Here is a 17,994-nt window from a genome sequence, read left to right on the forward strand (position 1 = left end):
GCAGTTACATCCTCTAAATATACACGTGTGAGTCTCAATTATTGTATCTACTTTTCTTTGGACCCTTCCCACCCTTCTTTTTTAATTTGGATACTATGTTCGAAATATCGCTGGTTTCATTTGCTTGATTGTCCATCAATGAATGGCTTCTTTTCTTTTTTTGAGCGTTCTTACTTGAACGTTTACTACGCTCCTTCAAAATCTCCTTCATTGCTGGCGTTTCCTTAAATTCTGGTCTGGATGGATCAATTGCAAAATCATGATCTTCAAAGACTTCTTTGAATCTTGGATCGTTCAAATCTGGCTTAAAGTTATCCTCAACGATTCTTCTCTTATCCTGATATTTGCCCTTCTTACTCTTCTCTTTCTCAGATCTTAAAATTTCCTTCATGTTAAAGTGTGCCTTTTTATTTATACCAGTTTCAGTATCATCTTCATCATCCATCATCAACAATTCTAGTTCGGCCTTAGATTTAGCAGTGCTTGCATCTCCCTCAGTGGAATCGTTATGCTTCTTCCCCTTCAAAGATTTCAGCTTATCTTTCTTTTCCTTTTGTGCATTATTTTTCAGCTCCTTCAATTTTTGTTTTCTTGCTTTACGACGTTCCTTCTCCTTTCTTGCTACTTTCTCTATAGTCGTTTCTTCATGTTCCTCAGTTTTTTCAACTCCTTCACTTAGACCAGGATCAAATGTAATTTCCATATCGACCTCCTCATCTTCCCCTTCCAATGTATCTTTGGAACCAAATATTGGTTGATTACCAATTCTAAGAGAGTCCCCAACAAGAGATTTTAATTTATTCTTAGCATCCTGGTTTACTTCATCTTCAGAGCCATCACTATCCGAAGCAAGGTAAGCTTTGAAGTCCATATCTTCTATCTCTTTTTGGGTAAATGCTCTCTTGGCCACTTCTACTCTTTCTGCTGGCGTTTCATCCCATGTCAATTTAACATTCGAGTGTTGCAAGGCATCTGTACTAAATTGATGTGGTTTATAATTCTTAGGTAGGCTAGAACATTGATCTCTTGGTTCATCATCGAAATCCATGCCATCTGGAACATATCTTAAATCAAACATATTTGCAGTAGATTCATATTCAGTACCATCACAATTCTCGTAAATCGCACGGGCGGCTTCGACACTATTGCAGTACACAACAGCGTAATAATATCTTAAACGTTCCAGTTGATATTGACGTAATGCTCTGGTATCCACATCTTTATCAGCATCCCCTTCTTCATACAAATCTTTAATGTCAACATCGGAATCATCAGAGTCACTTTCAACAGAAGCCCTCTTACCTTTTTTCTTCTTCTTCTGGAAAAGTTCTCTTGGTGGACCTTCGGTCTCTTCACGTTGCATTCTTTCTTTACCAAATTCACTTGGTAAAACCACAATTTTTTCTATTTTACCACCCTTTGGTAAAAACCCTGAAAATGTTATCATCAAATCTGAAGATCTAACATGATCCCAATCTAGATTAACAACTGCTAATGTCTTAGTGGCATCACCTGTTTCTGGTGTGGCTTCGTCCACTTCGATTTCTGATTCACCTTCACTTTCAAGGTCACTCTCACCAGAATCTTCTGATTCAGATGAGGTATATTCGTCTGATGAACTAACGTAATCTGCTGGCACTTCTCCACGGGCACGATCAACAGTAACAGTTTCAATCTCCTCTTCTTCTTTCTTTTCATCCGCTGATTCTCCCTCCTTTTCGAAATACTTATCGAAATCTTTCAATTCCTTATTATTCATATCATTGTCTTCGTGGATCTTTCTACCATATTTATCAACTTTAGCCTTGCGCCTAATTTCCAAATCCTTCTTACTAAATCTCTCATCTAATTTAATCTTCAAGTTTTTATTCTTGGTTTTTCTAAACTTTGGATCATTATAGATACCAGAAAATCTAGAATCATCAGTTCCCTTTGTTGAGTTATCTTCAGACATCGTTGAAATCTCCTGCTTTGATTTTGAAGTGTACAATTATAACATATATAACTATCAGCTCTCTTTTCATTGCGATGAGATGAGATGTACTTTTTCAAAAATTTTCAGAAAGTATGCAAACAAACGTTAGACACGACACAATTTTGCCGCCGAGACTAGAAAATATCTATATATCATTATGATTTCAGTTCTCTTGAAAGTTTTTATTATACAGGGTATATGACTTCTATTTTTTAGATTTGGTCTTCTTCACCAACTTCTTTTTTATATGCTTCTTGACTTTTGTCTTCCTCTTCTCTCGCTTGGCATCCTTGGCCTCCTGTTTCCTTAGCTTTTTGGCATCTTTATCTTCATACCTCTTCCCCTTGAGAACCTTCTCCTCTGATTCGTACCCTTCATCGTCATCATCCTCGCCATCAAAATCTTCTTCAGATATCTCATCTTCTTCATCCGTAGTCGCGTCTTGTGCCTTCAAATCAAATTGTTCGGCAGCAGAGAAGTTCTTTTCATTATCATGGGCAATTAGACTCTTTAACAAATCAAACTTACCATCGGTATATCTATCAAAATCTCTTTCTTCTAGACCTTCCAAATTTCTAACCAAGTATAATGATCTAAAGATTTCATCTTCTGCCTCATCCTGCTCAGACTTCTTTATGGGCAAATTTTGAGCCACATAGTCTCTCAAATCATTATAGTCACGATAATCACCATTAAAATTCTCCAAGGTGTCAGAAATGATAAACTGGAAGATAACTCTCTCAGGGAAAATATCGATACCCATTTTCTCAAAATAGAAATTAATATTCTTAATATCCATTCTTAAGAAATCCAAACTCATTGGATGCTCTGGTTCCACACTTTGAGAGACATCAATAATATACATCTTATCTTTATGGATCAATATGTTATATTCTGAAAGATCCGCATGCACCAAACGGCAAATTTGATACATCAATCTCATATAGGCAACTATCGTATGGTAGTAATGAAAAATTTCCTCTCTGTCTTTGTAAGGATGATCCTTTAAACGAGGAGACGCAAACCCATCTCCACGGCCCAGAAACTCCATGACAAGAACATTGTTTTTCACTTCAATGGGTTTGGGAACAGGGATAACACCACTTTGATATATTCTTCTTAAGTTACGAAATTCCTTTTCTGCCCAGATCTTAATCATCTTTCTAGGATTGTGCTGAGATCTGGAATTTCTAAAACGGAATTCACCATCCACATAACGCTCACGGTCTTTAAACACAAGAATAGAGGTTTTGAAAATTTTTACTGCGTATTCTTTCTTATCTTGAGAAACTTTGGTTAACATTTCTGGTCGAAGTTCAGTTTCCAATTTTTCCTTCAAGTTATGGTCAATAGGTAGGTCGTCTTCATCTTCTTCATTTTCATCTTCATCTTCATCCTCTTCCTCCTTAGCTTCAAGAACAACATCGGCATGTAGTTTAGAGTCCCCCGCAAATGCATGATATACATTAGCCTCTTTACCAGTACTTAAGCACCCATTAAAATCCGAGATAACACCTCTACTAGTCAACGCCTTTAAAAACCTCATCGTTCTGGGGTCCAAAACATTCTCAACCGTAGCTCTGTTGGCCTTGTCCTTATTAGTTTTACTTCTGGTGAAAGACATCTCATCTGTCTTAAATTTGTGTTCATACTTGTCTAAGATCTTATTATTGGCATGTTCCGTGCGAGGTTCATTAGATATATTCAACCTATCAAATTTGTCTTCTAGGGACATTGTTATGCTTTATATGATACAATATTCTTATTTAACCAACGATCCTTCCATTATGTAAATGCCAACTGCTGAATGAAGAGTTTTCACCTCATCGCTTTTCCGCCTAAGAATTTTTTCACGTCTTTGAGATTTCTGTACTGACTTCTTTCCATTCACACAAACAATATCAACACAGAAAGGAGCCACCTATCACCAAAATGGCACACCATTCTATCACTCTACCAAAAGTATGATATCCTACTTTATATATCTTTACGTTTATCCCTTTTCCCGGATTCAAATTACTAACGACTGCAGTGCTTCCAGTCCTTTTTTGGAATCATTCCATTATACTTGGGTGTCGAAATCGTCCTAGGGATCACTATCTTCAATAAATGTAGTGGAGCGTACGGTATCCTTGCCTTGTTTACGGGTCATCCGCTAGATTTTGTCCAATGGGTCTTTTACTTATGGTCCATATTTACATTGATTATATTTGCTCAAGGACTTTACGAGATCCATAAGCCAACGTTGCTAACGTTTTCTCAAATACTCGTCTTTTACTCATTGGACACTATTTGCACATGCATTTTTACCTTGTGGTTCACCTCTCAATGGTTTCAAACAGAACCAACGGGCACAGAGGAGGCCTTGCAAAGAAGAAATGAAAGCTTGGAGAGCCAAGGTGCCACCGAGGCATATGAATATATGATGACTATATTTATCACACTGGTAACTTTAACATTTAGGCTCTATTTCAATTGTTTACTGGCTGCTTTTGTCCAAGAATTATTGCATCACCCCAAATATTTGGTGGACCAGGATGACGTGGAACAAGATTTGAAGAATAAACCTGTTTGGAAGAGATGGTGGATTAAAAATCAAAAATGGAGTTATAAGGTGTGTAGTCATTTACTTGCCTGATACAAAAAATTCTGATTGTTCGTGCCTAGACATTGCTTTTCTTTCATACTTTATATTTATAGACTAAAATATACACACTAAAACTGTAAGGTAAATTTCAGTTCTTTCTTCTGAGAAGACGATATCTTCATCGCTAAATAGATGAATATCTGTAAGATTTTGTATAGACGTCATAAATTACGTAAAACAATAGAACAAATCTCGGAATTTTGCAGATTGAAAAATTTCAATAAGGGGGAACTTAAAAAGAGACAATTGACAAAAGAAGCTTGTTAGAGTTAAGTCACTCACACCATCAACAACCAAAAATAAATAACTAGAAAAAATGACTGTTACTTTGAAAGCATCCACTGCTACATTAAAATTGAACACCGGGGCCAATATTCCTGAAATTAGTTTAGGTACATGGCGTTCCCTTGGTGCCACAGATGGGTACGACTCCGTCATTGCTGCTCTGAAGGCTGGTTACAGACATATCGATACCGCTGCAATTTATGGTAATGAGGATCAAGTTGGGAAGGCCATTAGAGATTCTGGTATTCCACGTGAAGAAATCTTTGTCACTTCTAAATTATGGAATACTCAACAACATAACCCTGCAGGTGCCTTGAAGGATACCTTAAGTCGTTTAGGTTTGGATTACTTAGACTTGTATTTGATGCACTGGCCAGTCACTTTTAATACAAGAAATGTTAAGGGAACCGATTTCATGGTCATTCCTAAGAATGAAAATGGGAAGCCTGATATTGAAATGGATACTTGGAATTTCGTGAAGACTTGGGAATTGATGCAAGAATTACCAGCCACAGGAATGACCAAAGCTGTTGGTGTTTCCAATTTCTCCATTAATAACTTGAAAGAACTGTTAACTTCCCCAGGTAACAAATTGACCCCTGCTGCAAATCAAATTGAAATTCACCCTTTATTGCCTGAACATGATTTGATTAAATTTTGTAGAGAAAAAGGAATCATGATTGAAGCTTATTCTCCATTGGGTAGTATTAATGCTCCAATTTTAAAAGAGCCAAAGATTATCGAAATCTCCAAGAAGTTAGATGTCCCCCCAGCTCAATTGATTATTAGCTGGCATGTACAGAGAGGTTATGTAGTCTTGGTGAAATCAACTCATGAGGAAAGAATCATTGCCAATCGTAAAGTATTTACTCTATCAAAAGAAGATTTCGAAGCTATCAAAAACCTGGCCAAAGAGAAAGGAACTCTGAGAGTGGTTGACCCAGACTGGTCACCATTCCCATTGTTTAAGTAGTTAGCTATTTTTTATAAACAATTTATTATAAAGTTATTCTCTCGACCATTCTAGAAGCGGTACGTTTGATCATATACTCCTACATATAATGTGTACTAGTTTTGTCTTCTAAACTTGAATTTCGGACCATAATCATCGTCATCATCATCATCGTAGTCGTCGTCGTCGTCATCATCATCATGATCAGCTATTAGCGTTTTATGCTGCCTGGAGCCTGGCTTCTTAGGTGGAGATTTTCTAGGCCTCTTATAAGATTTCGGATCCATGTCTATCATTTGAGAGTTTTGGGAATGATGTGTGTAATTGTTTAATGCATCCTTATTCTCTTTATAGGGTTCATCAAGACGTACCGCAACAGAGTCGACATTTTCTTGATGATTTGGTATATTGATACTATCAAGGTCATCTTCATCAACGACGAATAATCCATTATTAGCAGTTGTTTTCTTGGCATTCGCCATAGATCTTCTAAATGAAAAAGACTGTCCTTCATCATCACTAAAATCTGGTTGTGTATCTTTAATTCTTGCAGATTGACTGTCAATTTGTAACCGTCGTTGAGATAATTGACTTGAAGGAATAAAGTCATTAACAACAGGTGGAATTGCTAGGTCCCCATCACCATTTTCAATGTTTTCTCTCTCATAATCATGATGCTCATACATATCTTCATCATCATTTGGAACATTATTGTATTGTCCAGTGAATTTTTTCATCGGAACATAATTCCTTGTAATGAGAAACGCATTGTTTCTGATTAAATCAGTAGTATCTGATTCAGTATCCTTTTTCATATATTTTGGATATATTTTTACAAATTTTTTGAAGTTCTTCCTCCTTGACCATTCTCTTGCAGTTTTGTCACTGTCTTCGCCAGTAGGGGTCCGGCACTCACAACGTGATGCTTTTTTTCGTATTAGACTTTGGTTAGGTTCAACAATTACCAAACTACCTAGTTGGTTGATTGCCCCTTCAGTTAATTCATCGGTATCTATTTCAACCATCGTTGATTTTAATCTTGTCACTTCCCGATTTTTGGTTTCCTGAATGGCTTGTACAAACGATTTGGGTTCTTCCAATGAATTTGACTTGAGATTTTTTTTTTCCTTATGATTTGAAACCAAGGCTTGTGTGGAGGGTACCTGTGGAGTATTAGGTCTTTCAACCCCGTTTCCTGTTAAAACTTCTGGAGTTGGTGTTGCTGCTACAGATCCAATTTCACTGTTTTTGTTTTGTTCAGTATGCTCTAAGGGTTGCGTACTTTTACTCTGGATAACAGGAACAGCTGTAGTTGGCCCTTCTTGAATATTTTTGTTGTGGTCCGCCTCTAATACCTCTTTTAAAACAATAGGTTCTGAGTGAATCAGTGGCTGAGAATTTCCAGAAGGTTGGGTAAGACCATTGTTAGTTCTGAATTTATCTGATTCTGCACTTTCGTCCTTTGTAGCTTGTGCAGTCTCTTGAACTGCTGGTGATCCTATCTTTGGACTTGCACCCCCTGCAAAAAATGCCAAACTATCTAACGGTTTTACTCTTTGTCTATTTAATCTTCTTTTTTTCACTATTGGGTTAACTAGTGTTGCTTCCCCAGGATCTCTGTTCGATAGTACATTTTTTTTGTCATTATGTATTGAATCGACAGTGTGATGACTAGGTTGTATATTTGTTTTACGATCAGAGGGATATGTTATTTCTGGTATTAAGGAGACATCTTGGTTCATGACTTGCTCACGTTCTGGAATAGTTGTGATTAATTTCATTATTTTATCATCTCTAATTGCAGTAATTATGTCTTCCAGCTTAAAATATTCGAGATCTGGTAATTGATCATTTGGAGACTTGAAACTTCCAAACTTTACTAAGCAAATATGTTGATTAGTTGTTGGTTTCAAATTATTGATATAATCTTTACTTGCGTTCAGATCAGAAAAGTCATTGACAATTGCTCCTCCTAAGTTCAATGCCGTTTTCAGAGTTTTAACTGCATCTTTATTAGTTTCGTTGTCAAATAGAATAAGAATCACATAATTCTCAAATAAACGAGATCTGTCTTTCAAACTAATATAATGAGAACAAAATAACGTATTTGAAGTTTCTTGCAAACGATGCCAACTATTGTCAAAATCATTGTCATTAGAAGATAAGATTTCACAAGCTGTGGAAAAAAATTGTGGTTTCTTGACAGGAATGTCTTTCATAAATCCCCATAATGGAATCAACCCAGAACCGTTTATTTCATCAACTATCAGATCGATTTGAGTCTTTTGATCTACTGGTATCTGCGTTGCAACATTAACTCCAAAATCTTTTAATGTTTCATGGAATTGAGTTAATCCATTGGGTATGAGCCAATTTGAAGAATAGAATTCTAAATGTACCATTACAGGTTTAGTCCCCAATTTAATACTTAAACTGTTAACGTTACCAAAAGTCAAAGACTGCCCAACATCCAAATATTGTTCGCCAATATATGTCAATTTCCCCTGGTTTATAATATGGATATCATTTCGATCTTCCCATTTTAAAGATAGGTGTTGCCTGGAGATACTCTTATCGTTCTTGATGCTCAAGTGATTCTTGTTCGATCTTCCGATAGTGTAACAAACTGATTTTTGTATGCAGCGAGAGATTTTTTGTGTGGATCCATCTTCTAAGTCATACTGGTACCTAAGCACCCACATACCATTCGTGCTGCTTTGTTTCTACCGTATATAACCTGCTGCTCTTTCTGTAATGGAATGTTAATAATCATCGTTTGGCATTTTCATGTAATGTTTTTTACAGTGGGCACCCGCGAGAATCGAAGTGGCGTCTGTTTATGTTAAGACATATAAGAACAAGACTTTTCCGATTAAAAATTTCTGTTTCTCATATATGGATTAAATTATTTGGGTTAATAAGGTAAATATTTATAAAAATGAGTAATTCGCTTGTCTGTGCTTCAATAAGGACGCCTCCCAGTCCATAAAGCTCGGAAAAATCATTTGTTCATTTATAGCTCATCGGACTTCTCTTCTAGCATTAGCATTTTCCAAAACTCCAATGGCATGAGGGTGATGAGTATTCTAATTATGTTAGTCTCAATTACGTTATATTAGTATATTTTCCATTTCAAAAACCAAGCACAGAGCCATCGACAGTAGGGAACGTCGAGCCCAGCTCTTCTAAATCATTCTCCACACCAACCAAAATAATTTTGTAGTTCACGATGAAGTAAGCTTGTGTGTGCAACAGCAATGAATGACGAGGATAGCTTCAAAAACCAAAGATCCAAGCTAACAGTCTTGTGGAGTTTCGTACAGTCCCGAAAAATATTTTCTGAACAGTTAATACAACAACTTGTTACAAAATGAGACATATCAAAAAGTCACATTAACGATCTGCAATATATGCCCCATCAAATCACCAACCAATTCTTAGGAGCATTTTTCATTGGCGCATTTTATTAAATGGTCGTTTTTTTAAACTAAAGGTATTCTAAGATATCCTTTGGAACTTTGCTTAAACATTTTATTCTTATATTTCTCCTCGAATCTATTCTGATTTGGAAACCCTGCGGATTTGAAATTGCTTTCTGATCCAAATTTTCATCCACCAATTTACAAATAGATCTAATACAATGCTGAGACCATTGTGTGGCCACTTGTGCATTAAAGTTCCAATCAATTTTACTTTCTGGGAGATTTCTATTATTGATTTTAGATCGTAGCCTGTCTCTCGAATACCATTCGACATCCTCCAATTCACCAAAGGAAGAGTCTCTAATACCGATCAGAATATCTGAATCTGGTAGTACACCTGTTTGGACCCATGCCTTCAATAATTTCCTCCTATGTGAAAAGTTACTCATCTTCAAAGGGCTGAAACATTTCAATTCAGTAAACTTTTTTTCAGCACCATTAAATGCATCCAGTTCACAACGCAATAAAATACAAATGTCATCATCTAGCTTATTCTCTACAACGGCAAAGACGGCCTTTTCCCCACCAGTTAATTTTTCACCTTCTTTTTCTAGTTCGGACGTTGTTTCTGTCATTAAATCTTCCAATGCAAATCCTGAATAACATATTCTCTTCAGAATGATATTTTTGGAATAAATACCTTCGTTCATGGAGTTACCAGTATTGGACCAATCTTTCGTAAACAATAACCGACCAGTTTCATCACCTGTATAAACAACATTTAGCACATAATCTTGCACTTTTTTAGTGTTATTATAATTATTAGTCTTACCAGTAAAAAGTTTCATAGTCATCTCCACAATGTGATGTCTTGTTGAAACAATATTAAATTTCCTCCCAGGTTTATATTTGGTACTTGCCTTACGTTCCCAATCCTTGATGAAACTCATGCATGGCTCGAGAGAATCTAAATCTTTTGCTGACATAGGAACAAACGTTTCAAAACCATCGTACAAATCAGAACCCAAATATGATCTTTTCAAAGTTCTTGCCTCTGAGGCCGATTTCTTGGGCAATTGAGCAATGTCATTCTTCAAGTGCGGAATAATATCGTATTGTGAGGCCGGATAAAGTTTATGGTTGTGATATAATGCCACTTGGTTACTTGATTCATAGAATGGTTGTGTGCAAGTTGGAAATAATGATATGCTTGAATGTGAGAATTCCCCGAATGGTACCCTAGTAATGGGAGCTTGTTTCTGGGACTGTACGGTTGTATGTAAAGGCATCAATTCTTGTCCAGTTTTCTTCATTTTGATCCAATGAGAGACTATTATTATACTGTATAAAAAATCGAGAAATTATGACAAAAAATTCGCTACCTTAAAATTTCACGCTGAAGTGAAACTTTAGATATGGATGATTCAACACTACTTGTTATAGAAAGACCCCATAACCCAATTGAACATAATTAAAGAGATTAAGATGGTTGAATGGTGTGTGATTGTTTACGATAAACCAGGTTCTGACAGAAGTGCGTTCAGACCACAACATTTGGCTGCAATCCCAGCCTTAGTGGAACAAGGGAAATTGGTATGTGCAGGAGCCATCTACAACGAACCCAAGTCTGAAGGTGAAGCTCCAACATTTGCTGGCTCTCATTTACAAATTATTGCTGATACTAAGGAAGAAGCATTGGCTATTGTGATGAATGATATCTTTGCCAAGGAAGGTATCTGGGATACTGATAATATCATTATTTACAGATTCGGATGTGCTGTTCGTGAACCAAAGAGCAAAAAATAGATTTTTTTTCTTGTAAGTAAAACTTGTTTATTATATTTCAATTATTATGATCTTCTTCTTTTCTGTCTTTTTTACTTCTATTATTATTAATATAATTTCTAATTATGGAAATCATCCTTATGCTAAAAGTGCAAATACTTCTGTAGATATATGGAATAATCTCAATAAAGTTGGAAGGTTTAGTTTTAGGTTCTTCTATACCCAGGAGTTTTAATTGGCAGTAATGCTATATATTTTAGTTGTATAGACATCTACTATAAATATATGTTCTGTTTATCCTCTTTTGCAATACAAAGCAGGTCAAACCACCAGACAGTAAGAAAAAGCAATTCAAATAACTACCGTTGCACTAAAGAGATGCTGTGAATTCTGTAGTCCTTCCCTGGGCTCTAACACAGTCTCAAAATGCTATTGATGTAAATAATCTCTCATGCGTCATATCACACATTTGATTTACAGTGTCAAGAATCATCCATGCATAAATACATTACCATTATAAAAGTATTTCTTTACTGTTGCATGTAGACGGTTTGAAATGTTTAATTGCTCTTCTCCGGTATTCTTAATTGTTTATTTAAGTCGACTCTTTCATGAAGTATTGAATAAAATATTCACTTCGAAGAGAAATTTCATAACACCACTTATCACAAATGTGTGTAGAACAGTACTGCGGGCATAGTATTATGGGAGACATGTCAAGGATAGACTCATGTCAAGGTACACATTTTAAGTAGGTATTACATGTCACAAACTGAGCTGTAAAGTTATGGTTACCTTTTTCATGTCTTGTCGTCGTATCTGCCATTTTGTGCCAGTGTTCCAAGAATTCATCTTACGTTTACTCATGAATAACAAGCTACTACGAAACACATGATTGCTACTAGGAGAAGAAAATTCTTTCTCAACACAGGTGTGTTATTTGCACTAGCTATCGTTGTGCTAGTCTTACAAATGTGTCTTCATAAACTTTATTTCAAGCAAAAAGCTACACAAGATCTCATTCAAAGCCATTTCCGAAACGGTACCATCCCTAATAGGCAAGAAATAGATTACTTAATGAATCAGACTAATTCAAACGGTGAAAAAGGATATTTATCCGGCCTTTATTATTCCAGCTGGTCACCTTACAAACCAAGGTTCCATTTTCCTCACGATATTGATCTAACAAGAGTGTCTCACATCTACTACGCCTTCTTTCTCGTCGATCCAAAGACAGGCAAATTGAACCCTAGTGATGAATGGTCAGATTTGCAGATGGACCTCTATAAACCTTTGAGTGTGAAACTACACAATTTAAACCTAGCTGACAATGAAAAACCAGTGCAATTAAGAGATAAAAGGAAATTACCTTTGGGGTGTATTGGCGAACTTTTCTATTTGAAGCATTCTGGTATAATTCCAGGCGGATCAAGTACAAAAATGATCTTATCCATTGGTGGATGGTCGAATCGAGATAGGTTCCCAGGTCTAGTAAGAGACACTCGTAAATTCGAAAATTTTATTGATTCGGCTGTGGAAACCATGTTCAGATATGGGTTTGATGGTATAGATTTAGACTGGGAATTTCCCAAGGATGATGGATTGGAACCTAATAAATACCTAGAAATGATTTCCAAATTGAGAAGAAAGATGGATGATTTGGAGTTGGAAATCTTTGGTGAAACTAAAGATCATCCAAAGTTCCAGTTATCAGTTGCTACGCCTGCATTTATTTACAAATTAAGTATTTTACCGATCATACAAATGGATCAGTATGTGGATTATTGGAATATGATGACTTATGATTATTATGGTTCATGGTCAGAAGCTACCGGGTATCATTGTAATCTTTTCAATGGGGATGGTTCTGAATTCCGTGCTGGATACAAGCATGAACATACAGCTCACAATAATGGATTGAACGCTAACGAGGCCATAGATTTTATGATTAAGAGTTGCAATGTTCCATCAAGTAAGGTTGTTTTAGGTATGGCTGCTTATGGTCGTGAGTTCAAACATGTCAAATCCAGACAAGGTGTAGATACTTTGATAAATCAAAAATTTAAGGGTGTTGGGAAAGGAGGCTTAGGCGATGAGCCAGGTATGTGGCTATATAACCAATTACCATTGAAGGGGACCGTTGAAATGTACGATCCAAATTATGGGGCTGCATTTTGCTATGATAAGAAATCTGAAACATTTATTGGTTATGATAATGTAGATTCTGTGAAACTTAAGGCCCAGTACGTTCAAACAAGAGAATTGGGAGGTGGTTTCTGGTGGGAGTCATGTGGTGACGATCATATTAATAAAAGAAGATCGTTGCTCTATAACTTCAGCAATGAAGTTACGGAAATAAGAAAATTTTCTGACCAAGATTTGATCTTCCGTAGAAAAGAGTGCATTGCATATTATTTAAACAGATATGGCACGGATGGGTTTTTATCTGGCATTTTACAGACATCCTGATAAGATGAAATCATTCACATAACAAAATCAAATAATGTATAGAAGTTTGATCTATATGGTATAATATTAATAATGTTTTCATTAATTGTAAAATTATTCAGAAAAAAGAAGTTTAGACTGTATAAAGGGGTAGAAGAAGATCAAAACTTGAAAGATAAAATCTATACTTAATGGTTAGAATGTCATATATAATATACATATTCACAACAGGGTATCCATTCTAGAGAATACTTCAATAACACCAGCAATAACTTCCAATTGTAAGTCGTATCCAGGAGTATCTGCCAATTCTTGTTGTACTTCTCTATTCAAATTAACTGATATACCCAATGCAGTAGGAGTCTCTAAATCAAATGGGAACTTAGAGAATTGGGCAATCAATTCATCTGCCCTAGCTATAGCATTATCACTCATCTCAAAATCCAAAGAACCTAACAAATTTTCTAGAACGTTTGCTCCATATGCACCACAAATTAACGCAATGGTTCTGATAATTTTAAACCTTGTTGTCTCCGGGAAATAATTATTATAACTCAATTCCATATTTCTAGACACCAGAATGGAAAGAACTCTTCTCTTAATTGCCTCTTTACAACTAGAATCCGTCACCGGATGTGTTGCCATATCGAAAAGAAAGAAATTTTTCATCTCAGTTCTTAGGACACCTTTATCTACCAAACCCTTCGCCAATCTCTCTCTAACTTGCTTCAATTGATAGTTAATCTTCATAATATTCCATGTTTCACCACTTAACAAATCTATCCAACTTGCAATGCTCAATGGTTCATCATTTTTCATCAATTGTAAAGTTTCATCCAACAATACCTCTCCTGTCTTCGTCCCATCAATGACTTGCACTAATCTTTCCGATAGTTCAAATCTTTTCCTAGCAGAATCATCCAATATTTGAATCTTCCCTCTCAAGGCCAATTCAATAAGGATACATCCACGCAAGGCATACGAAATATTATCATTCCAGAATGATAAATAACCTTCCTTATCTCTAAGCCCCATCAATAGAACCTCCTCCATCAAAGTCAAAACAGGCACTTGACCGCCCACATTTCTCATGCGTGCCTCCTCCGGATCATAAGCAACTTTATTATCATTATCACTGTCACGTTCCACGTTCGGAGTCACAGATCCCGTCTCATTATCTGAATCATCCTTATTGACACGACGACGTTGTAATGTGGACATGCTGAACTAATTGATATGTATGGCTATAACAGTACTCTCACCTTCAGCTGGGATATCTGACCAAACTATCTTCTAACCACTAATTGAACAGTCTCAAAGACAACCTAGTGTTCATTGTATTTGGATAATAACAACTCACTCCATTAATAGCGTCAACTTGAGATTTCACCGAACCCGGGTAACCACTTTGTAAATTGAAGACATAAAACAAGCAATTACATTCATTGAACAACCATCACTGAAGAACTAATAGAGGGCTCTCTGAACCGAATAAGGATACAATAGGACACATACAAGCACCATGGGTAACAAGACTTCCAAGTTATCTAAGGAGGATGTTACTGATCTGAAACAAGCCACGTACTTTGACCGTCGTGAGATTCAACAATGGCATAAAGGTTTCCTAAGAGATTGTCCCTCGGGTCAATTGACCAGAGAGGATTTCGTTAGGATTTATAAGCAATTCTTTCCTTTTGGTACACCTGAGGAGTTTGCTAACCACCTTTTCAGCGTTTTTGACAGGGATAACAACGGGGCCATTGATTTTAAAGAATTTATTACCGTGTTAAGTACTACATCTAGAGGCTCACTGGAGGAGAAACTAATTTGGGCTTTTGATCTATATGACTTGAATCATGATGGGTATATAACATATGATGAGATGCTGACCATTGTCACCAGTGTGTATAAGATGATGGGTTCCATGGTGAAATTAAAGGCAGACGAAGCTACGCCGGAGTTGAGAGTTTCCAAAATATTTAGATTGATGGATAAAGATGAAGATGGTTATATCACGCTGGATGAATTCAAAGAGGGATCTAAGATAGATCCATCTATCATAGGTGCTTTGAATTTGTATGACGGGTTGGTATAAATAATCAAATCTCATAGAATTATCTATATACAATACAGCATAAATATATTCGCATTTTAAAAAAATAATAGTAATACATATTATCTTCTAGTTTTGGAGTATTCAGAAATGAATTTTCTCTTGGAGTCAATTCCTAATGTTTTAGAAACTAATTTGAATTTGTCACCATCATTCAAGGCAATCCTTAATTCATCTAACGTCTTCGTTAAAGGTTGTGGTTCATTTATCTTACATTTGTAGCGAACGTGATGTGTTAACATTCTCATTAAATAGGTACCCTTGGAAACAGGTAATGGAGTGGCCAAGGGACCGTTCACTTTTAAAGTGATTGTTTGTAGGGAAATCTGAGGTTTCACAGTGCCGTTATTATCTGGTTCTAAAAATTCCAGTAATGTTTGCGAATTCAAATTGAAAGGTAGAGTACTCTTGCCATTTGAACATGTTCCTTCAATGAACAAGAAATTTACGGATTTCTTTAGCTCGTTTATATTTGCCACTATTTCCCCATATTTTGAGATATTCAACGAACCATCATCCAAAGTATAGCGAATAAAGTTCCATAAGGATAGTTTGTAGATGTGGACATTATCTGGAACCAAAAAGATGGGATTTCCTTGAGAAAGTAGATTCAACGTGATTGCGTCTAATGCACTTTGATAATTGACCAGATATAAATTCCCAGCTGTGGGGTAGTGCTCCTTTTTAGTTACAGCTTTTCTTTTAACCCCAATAACATTGACATCCATACTCCATCCAAATAGTCTCTTTAAAATAGTAGTTAAGGCCATCTTTGATCCCGTCAATTGATTCACAATTATGAATGGCAACAAAAGTATTATCTTGATCATAAAAAAAAATCCATATACCACAGAATTGAGCACTTTTCCTTCTTTAGAACTCGTTGGAGGAGGGAAAAAAGGTGCTATACCTGTTCCCTTATCTCTCCAATCCGTGAATTTTTCCATTGTTACTTGCCACTTTCTTCTCTTCGTTTGTGCTTGGCGTTGTCAAACAATGAATTTTTCAATTTTATTGACGTTTAACAATTAACTTTAAACAATGTTTAAAAAATTGAAGAGGACACAAGACAGACAAATTTATTAATAATATCTTAATTGGTCAAACTGTTAGGTTGCTAATGACATTTCCTGATGTGTTGAAGAGAGGTGATGAATTTCTAAAAGAATACCCAAGGCAAAGTCGTATGTGGAGGTTTCTTTCGTATAGTACCTGTCTGATCACTTTGGGATTCTCTAAATTAATAATGAGCACTTTTTACAACGTGAAAGTTAATAATCTAGACAAGTTGCAAGATGCTCTCAAGAGGGCAGAGAAGGAGAACCGTGGTATTATGACTATAATGAACCACATGTCTACAGTTGATGATCCGACGTTCTGGGCAGCATTCCCTTGGAAGTTATATAATTGGAACCCCGATAATGTCAGGTGGTGTCTCGGTGCAGAGAACATTTGTTTCTCCAATAAGCTCCTTGGATATTTCTTTTCTTTAGGACAAGTATTGAGTACAAAAAGATTTGGTGTTGGTCCCTTCCAAGGATCAATTGATGCCTCTATTAGATTATTGAGTCCCGACGATACTATTAACATGAATTGGACTCCTTGGGGACAAGTTAAGGAATACTTTGCTCCAGCTGGTTACCAACCGCCAGTAAAGAGAAATAAACCTGCATGGGTTCATGTCTATCCTGAAGGATTTGTGCTACAATTACACCCTCCATACGCCAATTCAATGAGGTATTTTAAATGGGGGATCACAAGAATGGTTTTAGAAGCCACTAGACCTCCCATTGTTGTTCCTATTTTTACTACCGGATTTGAGAACATCATTAATGAAGGCTCTAAAGAATCATTTTTCAAACAAATTTGGAAAAGTATTGGGACAGAAATTAATGTAACCATCGGTGACCCGTTGGATGACTCTATTATTAATTTGGTTAGGGAGGAATGGGATGATTTAGTTAAAAAATTTTATGATCCTGAAAAACCAACTGATCTTTCAACTAGATTAAAATACGGTGAAGAAGCACAACAACTGCGTAGTAAGGTTGCCGCAATTTTGAGAGATAATGTTGCAAAAATACGTGATCAAGAAAGAAAATTTCCACCTGAAGATCCAAGATTCAAATCACCTGCTTGGTGGAAACGATTCACAACTACAGAAGGAAAATCTGATCCTGATGTAAAATTCATTGGCCAAAATTGGGCAATTAGACGACTACAAACTTTTTTGAATATTGATGAAAAAAAGAAGCATAACGAAGGAAAGAATGAAGAGAAACCAAACCGCAAAGAAGAATGATCATAATGATCTGGCACCATATCTTTTGTTTATAATTATAACACTTGTATAAAGGACAAATATAC

At 36.1% G+C, this 17,994-nt stretch overlaps 11 protein-coding genes across 11 annotated transcripts; 5 read left to right on the top strand and 6 right to left on the bottom strand.

The window, feature by feature from the left end:
- Positions 1 to 34: 34 nt before the first annotated feature.
- On the bottom strand, positions 35 to 1,954 carry ESF1 (pre-rRNA-processing protein ESF1; the record flags this gene model as incomplete). The annotated part of the gene is made up of 1 exon (XM_003677125.1): positions 35 to 1,954. One exon carries the CDS (start codon positions 1,952 to 1,954, stop codon positions 35 to 37), a length of 1,920 nt encoding a protein of 639 aa, XP_003677173.1.
- A 226-nt stretch (positions 1,955 to 2,180) lies between these two features.
- Positions 2,181 to 3,710, bottom strand: RIO1 (protein kinase RIO1; the record flags this gene model as incomplete). Its single annotated transcript, XM_003677126.1, has 1 exon — positions 2,181 to 3,710. The coding sequence occupies one exon, from the start codon at positions 3,708 to 3,710 to the stop codon at positions 2,181 to 2,183; it is 1,530 nt and encodes a 509-aa protein (XP_003677174.1).
- A 197-nt stretch (positions 3,711 to 3,907) lies between these two features.
- Positions 3,908 to 4,613, top strand: KEI1 (Kei1p; the record flags this gene model as incomplete). Its single annotated transcript, XM_003677127.1, has 2 exons — positions 3,908 to 3,937; positions 4,008 to 4,613. The coding sequence occupies 2 exons, from the start codon at positions 3,908 to 3,910 to the stop codon at positions 4,611 to 4,613; spliced, it is 636 nt and encodes a 211-aa protein (XP_003677175.1).
- Positions 4,614 to 4,938: 325 nt separating this feature from the next.
- Positions 4,939 to 5,880, top strand: NCAS0F03380 (uncharacterized protein; the record flags this gene model as incomplete). The annotated part of the gene is made up of 1 exon (XM_003677128.1): positions 4,939 to 5,880. The coding sequence occupies one exon, from the start codon at positions 4,939 to 4,941 to the stop codon at positions 5,878 to 5,880; it is 942 nt and encodes a 313-aa protein (XP_003677176.1).
- Positions 5,881 to 5,975: 95 nt separating this feature from the next.
- XRS2 (Xrs2p) lies at positions 5,976 to 8,561 on the bottom strand (the record flags this gene model as incomplete). The annotated part of the gene is made up of 1 exon (XM_003677129.1): positions 5,976 to 8,561. The coding sequence occupies one exon, from the start codon at positions 8,559 to 8,561 to the stop codon at positions 5,976 to 5,978; it is 2,586 nt and encodes an 861-aa protein (XP_003677177.1).
- A 785-nt stretch (positions 8,562 to 9,346) lies between these two features.
- Positions 9,347 to 10,594, bottom strand: DXO1 (Dxo1p; the record flags this gene model as incomplete). The annotated part of the gene is made up of 1 exon (XM_003677130.1): positions 9,347 to 10,594. One exon carries the CDS (start codon positions 10,592 to 10,594, stop codon positions 9,347 to 9,349), a length of 1,248 nt encoding a protein of 415 aa, XP_003677178.1.
- A 172-nt stretch (positions 10,595 to 10,766) lies between these two features.
- NCAS0F03410 (YciI family protein) lies at positions 10,767 to 11,087 on the top strand (the record flags this gene model as incomplete). Its single annotated transcript, XM_003677131.1, has 1 exon — positions 10,767 to 11,087. The coding sequence occupies one exon, from the start codon at positions 10,767 to 10,769 to the stop codon at positions 11,085 to 11,087; it is 321 nt and encodes a 106-aa protein (XP_003677179.1).
- Positions 11,088 to 13,736: 2,649 nt separating this feature from the next.
- Positions 13,737 to 14,735, bottom strand: VPS74 (Vps74p; the record flags this gene model as incomplete). Its single annotated transcript, XM_003677132.1, has 1 exon — positions 13,737 to 14,735. The coding sequence occupies one exon, from the start codon at positions 14,733 to 14,735 to the stop codon at positions 13,737 to 13,739; it is 999 nt and encodes a 332-aa protein (XP_003677180.1).
- A 301-nt stretch (positions 14,736 to 15,036) lies between these two features.
- Positions 15,037 to 15,609, top strand: FRQ1 (frequenin; the record flags this gene model as incomplete). The annotated part of the gene is made up of 1 exon (XM_003677133.1): positions 15,037 to 15,609. One exon carries the CDS (start codon positions 15,037 to 15,039, stop codon positions 15,607 to 15,609), a length of 573 nt encoding a protein of 190 aa, XP_003677181.1.
- Positions 15,610 to 15,689: 80 nt separating this feature from the next.
- On the bottom strand, positions 15,690 to 16,574 carry LOA1 (lysophosphatidic acid acyltransferase LOA1; the record flags this gene model as incomplete). The annotated part of the gene is made up of 1 exon (XM_003677134.1): positions 15,690 to 16,574. One exon carries the CDS (start codon positions 16,572 to 16,574, stop codon positions 15,690 to 15,692), a length of 885 nt encoding a protein of 294 aa, XP_003677182.1.
- A 173-nt stretch (positions 16,575 to 16,747) lies between these two features.
- TAZ1 (lysophosphatidylcholine acyltransferase) lies at positions 16,748 to 17,929 on the top strand (the record flags this gene model as incomplete). The annotated part of the gene is made up of 1 exon (XM_003677135.1): positions 16,748 to 17,929. One exon carries the CDS (start codon positions 16,748 to 16,750, stop codon positions 17,927 to 17,929), a length of 1,182 nt encoding a protein of 393 aa, XP_003677183.1.
- Positions 17,930 to 17,994: the final 65 nt, after the last annotated feature.

Source organism: Naumovozyma castellii, chromosome 6 (genome assembly GCF_000237345.1).
Source record: "Naumovozyma castellii chromosome 6, complete genome".
NCBI lineage: Eukaryota > Fungi > Ascomycota > Saccharomycetes > Saccharomycetales > Saccharomycetaceae > Naumovozyma > Naumovozyma castellii.